This window comes from Colletotrichum acutatum (assembly GCF_030867785.1).
Source record: "Colletotrichum acutatum strain CBS 112980 chromosome Unknown BDZ83scaffold_334, whole genome shotgun sequence".
Classification (NCBI taxonomy): Eukaryota; Fungi; Ascomycota; class Sordariomycetes; order Glomerellales; family Glomerellaceae; genus Colletotrichum; species Colletotrichum acutatum.
In genome coordinates this window covers 1-6,259 of record NW_026849328.1, presented here as the reverse complement: position 1 = coordinate 6,259, position 6,259 = coordinate 1, and the positions used below count along the sequence as shown (strand labels likewise).

Below are 6,259 nucleotides of genomic sequence, written 5' to 3'. Positions count from 1 at the left end.
AACAGCCTTTCGAACTAATGTCAGGAAATACCGTCATTGCTTCAGCCAGAAGTGACGTACTCTGTCACGGACATGGAGCTTGATGCGGCCCTCAAGTGGAGAAATGCCTAGAAACTAGCTTGGCTTTTATAGGATAGTTCACCAAACGCGTTATGTAGTCCAACAGCATCATGAATGGAGAAGCATAGTAAGTGAATCTCCAGATCATCTCACTTTCGACACAAAACGAATACGAACAATCATGGTGTGGGTCCGAAATGTGTGTGAAGCAAGCAGTATAAGCATCGCTTCCAATGTGCTAGCGATAACAAGATTTCTATAATTAGAGGTTTTTTCCAGTTTCATCCCCGAACTTCATATTTTTAAACAATGATTTAGAATCCTAAAAGCTTAGCTGCTTAAGTAGGGACTTGGCTTGGAATAATATTACCGCGTATAGTTCTTACCAAGATGGCCACTAATAGTAGGTTACCCAGGTCCCAGTGTACCTAGGACATGAAGGCATTCATCTCGTCTCATCTCATCTTATTTCATCTTATCTTATCTCATACTATTTGCTAGCATTCACATTTCCAGGGTCCTTGCCCCTTCTATTATCTTGTTCAAAGACATAGAGTCCCGATTAGAGGGAAATCGGGGCACCCAACACACCAGTCGGCTAAGTAGCCAGCCACAGTGTACCGGTATCTGTTGGAACATCCACTTGATTTTGTGCCCTTGAATGATACGCTCTGTAAAAGTTCGGTTATGAGAAGGTGCGGGGTATTACGGAATCGGTTCTCATGCGGGCGAGTGGGCACGTGGGTTCCCTTGAATCTTGGAATTGGTCTCACTTAACCTCCTTTGTTAGGACTAGCCTGACTACTAGAGCCTGGGATCTCAACATTGAAAAGGGCGAGTGGCGTTGAGTCCCCAAAAACATCGGGCAAGGGGCCGCCCAACGCATCATCTCCCTAAACAACTGATTTCGAGAGAAGAAATGGCCACTTGGGCAACAATTAACGAGACTTTCTATGTCTAGAATCCTCTCAAATGATTGTTTCTATCTCGCCTCTGCATGTCTTAGCCTCAATCATGCTTCAATTGAGCAACCCAATCCAAAATGGTCCCCCGCAAGCCCCGGCCCTATCGACCTAAGATAAGAGGTCGGTACTTCTTCCAGATTCTCCATCTCATGATACTCTATCTAGCTTCTTGAAACTAACTGATCCCGGCGGCAGGTTGCTACGAATGCTCGAAGCGCCGAGTCAGCTGCGATCGCGCGGAGCCTGAATGCGGGAAGTGTTCTAAAAAAGGATTAAAGTGCAGCGGTCTGGGGGTTCGACATCGATTCAGTGATGGGGCGGCTTCACGAGGCTTTTGGAGAGGCAAAACTGTTCAGCAAGCCTACGAAGAGTGAGTGCAAACACAAAATGTCGCTCTGGTTGAGAACGTGTAGAAGTAACCACTCAAAAGACAAAGAGGCCACGAACGAGGTCACAATGATGTACAAACATGGCGCACAACGAAGAAAGGGCTTCATTCACCGACTTTAGGACCGCCCGGCATGGCACAAGGTTCGGGACCAACTACCGTCTACTAGATTACTCTCATCCGCTAATAATTTGCATGATATTAGCTGAGGCAGATCACATAGAGTACGACGGTGTTAGTATTGCGCCCTACGAACGGCATAAAAACACTGTCTGTAACATCATTCTCGAGCGTTTAAATAGGACTGCTACCATATGGTCTGAGATGGTAGTTGCTGCCACCAACTGTCTCACCATTCAACCAACCCCAAGCAACTTGAACCCGTGGGAAACTCATTTGCTGTCGTATTGTAATGGCAAAATATTCTTTAGGCACACTTTAACGCGCTGCTAATATTCACATCTGTAGTCTCAGCCAACATTGCTGTAGAAATGGTGGTCGCGGACGGTCACCATAACGGCTGGCGCCACCTTGTTCTACCTATCGCTCATGCGGATCCCTTAGTCTTGAAATCCGTGCTCGCCGTGGCTTTATTTCATTCGAGCAACCAAAGACGTGCTGCTGGTTCTGGAGGTAAGACGCATAAGGTCACACATTCAAGGCTACACAACGTGTCCGTGGTTCCGATGCAGCTATACACAACGACTATTCATGATCTAAGAAGACTACATGACCTCGAAGCCGATGATCGTTTGAGTAAGATTCGCACATTGGTCGTCATACTTGTCCTACTCGTTTCCGCCATGGTGACCGGATCGGATGACTTCCCGATGTTGTTTCGTCTGCTAGAATCTGCACTGAAGACTATTGGTGGAGAAGACTACCTGGGAGGCGATGAGCTTTCAGCCTTTGTAATGCGCCAGGTTTACAAGTAAGTGACTTAGATCTGATTACCTTGGAGAAGGGAGACCAGGTGCCCAGTGGCATAGCCGGAAGCTGCCCCATATGACGGTGAACTGATTTGTGGGCTGGCAGGTTACGCGTATATTCAGCTCCCCTTCTGAGCGAGAATAGTGGCATTTTGACTCTATGTTCCCAAACGCAAGTCACTAGAGCATTTGAATGCATGAGACACTGCTCGCAGCAGCGACCAGAGCATTCCGAGACGATATCGCGCATTATAAACCTAGTGCAGCAGTCGCACGACATTTATCTCCATCGAGCAGGTACTAATATAATAATACCACAGTCTGCAGTTGTTGGTCTTGATGATCACATAACGAAATCTGTCGAGAGAGTACAGTTGTTTATCGAAACTTTCCAATCATTCCCCACTAACTCACCAGGAAGAGAAGTGTTGATCTGGGCATTCTTTATGGCAGCGTCAGGATGCGCGACGGATGAGCACAAGGAATTTTTCAGAATCACCCTACGTGAATTTCACCAGAAGAGTCGTTTCGAGAACATCTTAAAAGCTCTCAATCATCTAGAACGAATCTGGGATCGTCAGCTCTTTGGACTTAGCTGGGCTTCCCAGCTCACCGAAGCTCGTTTGCTCATCATGTAAGTAATCTGGACAATTCAACTACGGGACGTGGCAGAAGATCGCATAGCTTCGGGATTTCGGAAGAGGTGTACATGACGTTATAAACTTATCGAATGGGATTTTCGGCCTAGTAACGCGCACAAACTACATGGGTACGGGTCTGAATCATGATTTGTTGACGTATACCGATGGCTTGTTCATACATTTTCTAGAAGTCGTAAGTTTGTAGGTGAAGCGAATATTGAAATCAGAAAAGTTAGAAGGAAATAAGTCAGGTTCAAAGGCTAACGTAGCTTGTTACCCATTATCAGTTAGAAGTTTTATCTCTTATACTACTTCTGTGCGTGACTAGGTTGTTACGAAAATGCAAATACAGAGGACGGAAAACCCATTCTTCCATTTTCCATGCCTTAGAGCATCTGATTGCATTAACCAGAAATAAGTGGAAATTTTGCTCATGTAATTCTAAAACCACTCAAATGCCATACTAAGCCCCCAGAGAAGTTCAATGACATATGACGCGCCGACGAAGAAGACGATAGCTGCAGTCGAGAATGTTATCAACAGCTTTAAAACAAACTCCCTTGAAGACATTACCCAATGTCAAATGCGCTGACACCAGCTACATGCCATCCCGTATCATAGCATTTATGAGTTGGACATGACGGTTGGCGTTTGTCTCACTCCACTCGGTATCGTAGTTCAGCCCGTAAGGCCAGATGTGGGAACCACCACAGTTGATGACTGCTCCTGAGCCATCCCACGATCGTAGCAATGGCAGCGCAGTAGCCCAATCTCCAGCAGCGCACTTCCTATCGAACGCAGCAGTTTGTCCAACTCCCAGAGTGTGAGAGACCTCATGGAGGGCCGTTCTCTCATTCATATATGCTCGGTTTGAGCCGAATCTGACGTCGCCGTTGTAATTTGCCTCCGCAGTTGGTACACCAGGAGTATAATAAACACGCAAATTCTTTGTAGCGCTTCCGAGACGAGAATGGCGGGTACCAGCAAGACGCATTGCAGCTTCGATCTTGTTGTACGCGTCTGTCTGGTCCGCCGTAGGGCTTGCAGCCTTCTCGATGCTCCAAGTAATTGCGCTCTGCGCAGTTGCAACGTAAGTTGCAGCTGTTATGAGAAGAGACAGCTTCATGATGGGCAATGTTTTGACGTGATTTCTCTCCAAATACTGACAGTGAACGTTGACCTATGCCCTGCGAGAAAGAGGAGTGACTGGCAACTTTGCGGTTATGAACGCTACTCGAAGGGATGGAAATGACATCTTCTTATATCTTTTCAGTTTTTCGGGCTTGGCCCTCATCTAGGACTGGCGACGATGCCAACCTCGCTTCGCATCCCTGAATGGTGTGACTCGACGCACATACGAACAGTTCCGGATTTAAATTAGCCGGTGAGTACGATACTGAGCGCCTAATACAGATACTTGGCCCGAGAAAGGCCCCTCAATCGTGACATAAACAAACCATTCCCCCGCAGGCGTCAAGCTCAACTGCCGTTCCGAGACTATATTTCCGGTGAGCCAACTAGGATCGCCGCCAGGCTATAATTTAACCTTATCTTCCACCAACCTGCTCCAAAACATCGGCATGGCGCTAACACAACTCTGGCCAGCCTGTAAAATAAATTGAGGATCCTGCGTAGCAATTCAGGGGCGAAAATGGAAAGTCATAATGCCAATATGAACCACGGACTAGCACTGGTTAACCCACGGAAATAAAGAAGATAGACACCGTAACTGCTGATAAACAGGCTTGTCTTGTGACCGTTTCATTCTATCCCCAGCCCTTGCACTTTTTTATTCATACCGCCTCGGGCCGTCTAGGTAGGCAATCTAGGAATGTTTCAGCTTTGTCCAGAACTGGCAGTGTGTTCACTTAGATGCCATAATTGATGAATCGTACCTTACCTGTAGAGAGCTATTCTCCATCACACTGCGCTGATAGCAATCCTGAACTGCCCGATCATAGTCACTACCACACAGAGTCGCAGTGCTTGTTTTGCAGCAAGTTGCAGGGCGCACTGTGCTGCTGGAAACCTAGAGGAACTCTCATTCAGGATGGACGTCAATGACATCGGGAATTGGAAGCATCCAAATAGGGGAATGCCGAATCGGGGCTAACAAAGCCACGTCGCACATCTTTCAAATCTGCCTGGGATGTCTAATGGCCTTGATCAACAGGTGAGAGATGATTGCACAGTTAATGGCGGCCATTTAGGATGGGACTGTCCGGTCAGCGACCCACTATGCCCTTAAGAAGTGTAATGATCACTTCTTCTCCACCAATTTTCTGGTCAATCTCCAGTGAGTTTCTGTGGACCTTGTGATCTCGGAGCTGCGTTCCATCTGAGCAATATCCCCTGTAATCCTATCTTCCAAGCTCGGAGCCAACCAGGCCTGGCAGGAGAGCAAAGTCATTGGCCTAGCGAACGATACAACCACTATCAGCTCAGAGTGCTAGAAAGTTTTCCAAGCCGACGGCCGAAGCATGAATGAAGGAATACATGGGATCTAAGGACAGCAAGGTATCCTGCATGAGATTTGCGCCGAGAGAGAGAGAGAGAGAGAGAGAGAGAGAGAGAGAGAGAGAGAGAGAGAGAGAGAGAGAGAGAGAGAGAGAGGGTCATTAAACCTAACAAGGTCAGCTTTTCTCGGCCCAAAGATGGATTAATGAAAGCCTACCTTATTCCTTCGGAATCCAACCATTTGCGCCATTTCAGTCCAAAAGCCAACTGGCGGATCAACTAGAGAGTCCTCATAGGCTTCAATCAAAGGCCGCTCCCAGATAAGATCAACCTCGTGAGGTCTTATGTATCTAGTTTTCTTAAATAGCTTCCATCCGCAAAACAGAACAATGGCCAGGATCTGCATAGTGTAGCTCTGGAAGAACAGCTCTACTGACCACGGACGGAACGCATAGTAACCGTACACTAAGAGAATGAGTAGCTGGAACCCCAAAGCAATGTATGCACCGTAAGGCTGGAAATATCCATAATAGGGTCGAGTTTTGCGATCAACTCCCTGAACGACACAGGCTTTGTGATAGTTGATAAACGTGATCGACATGATGATGAAGCTGATCAGCCCGCCTCCCGTGATAAGCGCAGTTAGCCATGTAATAACAACGGCAGAACTGCTGCTAACTTGGAGGAAAGATAGCATCGGGAATAGCATGACAATGGCAAAACAGTAGATGGGAGTTCCATTCTTGTTACAGCGGCGCAGGAAACGAGGTGCTCGTCCTTCGAGGGATAGCGAGTAGAGCGCTCTAGTGGCACAATAGG

General features: G+C 47.1%; 3 protein-coding genes across 3 annotated transcripts; 1 reads left to right on the top strand and 2 right to left on the bottom strand.

Moving 5' to 3' along the window:
* Positions 1 to 892: 892 nt before the first annotated feature.
* Positions 893 to 3,288, top strand: BDZ83DRAFT_645525 (uncharacterized protein). Its single transcript, XM_060509852.1, has 6 exons — positions 893 to 1,145; positions 1,221 to 1,395; positions 1,456 to 1,556; positions 1,619 to 1,822; positions 1,882 to 2,344; positions 2,449 to 3,288. Exons 1-6 carry the CDS (start codon positions 1,103 to 1,105, stop codon positions 2,978 to 2,980), a joined length of 1,518 nt encoding a protein of 505 aa, XP_060357064.1. The 5' UTR covers positions 893 to 1,102; the 3' UTR covers positions 2,981 to 3,288.
* A 293-nt stretch (positions 3,289 to 3,581) lies between these two features.
* Positions 3,582 to 4,109, bottom strand: BDZ83DRAFT_595879 (ricin B lectin; the record flags this gene model as incomplete). Its single annotated transcript, XM_060506827.1, has 1 exon — positions 3,582 to 4,109. One exon carries the CDS (start codon positions 4,107 to 4,109, stop codon positions 3,582 to 3,584), a length of 528 nt encoding a protein of 175 aa, XP_060357063.1.
* A 1,533-nt stretch (positions 4,110 to 5,642) lies between these two features.
* BDZ83DRAFT_595878 (amino acid permease-domain-containing protein) lies at positions 5,643 to 6,259 on the bottom strand (the record flags this gene model as incomplete). Its single annotated transcript, XM_060506826.1, has 1 exon — positions 5,643 to 6,259. A coding segment is annotated over one exon (617 nt), but the record flags the coding sequence as incomplete, so codon positions are not given.

Coding starts and splice junctions, on each gene's coding strand:
- BDZ83DRAFT_645525 (XM_060509852.1), top strand. CDS start 1,103: ATGGTCCCCCGCAAGCCCCGGCCCTATCGACCTAAGATAAGAG. Junction 1,146..1,220: donor CTATCGACCTAAGATAAGAG/GTCGGTACTTCT, acceptor TCCCGGCGGCAG/GTTGCTACGAATGCTCGAAG. Junction 2,345..2,448: donor GTAATGCGCCAGGTTTACAA/GTAAGTGACTTA, acceptor GTGGGCTGGCAG/GTTACGCGTATATTCAGCTC.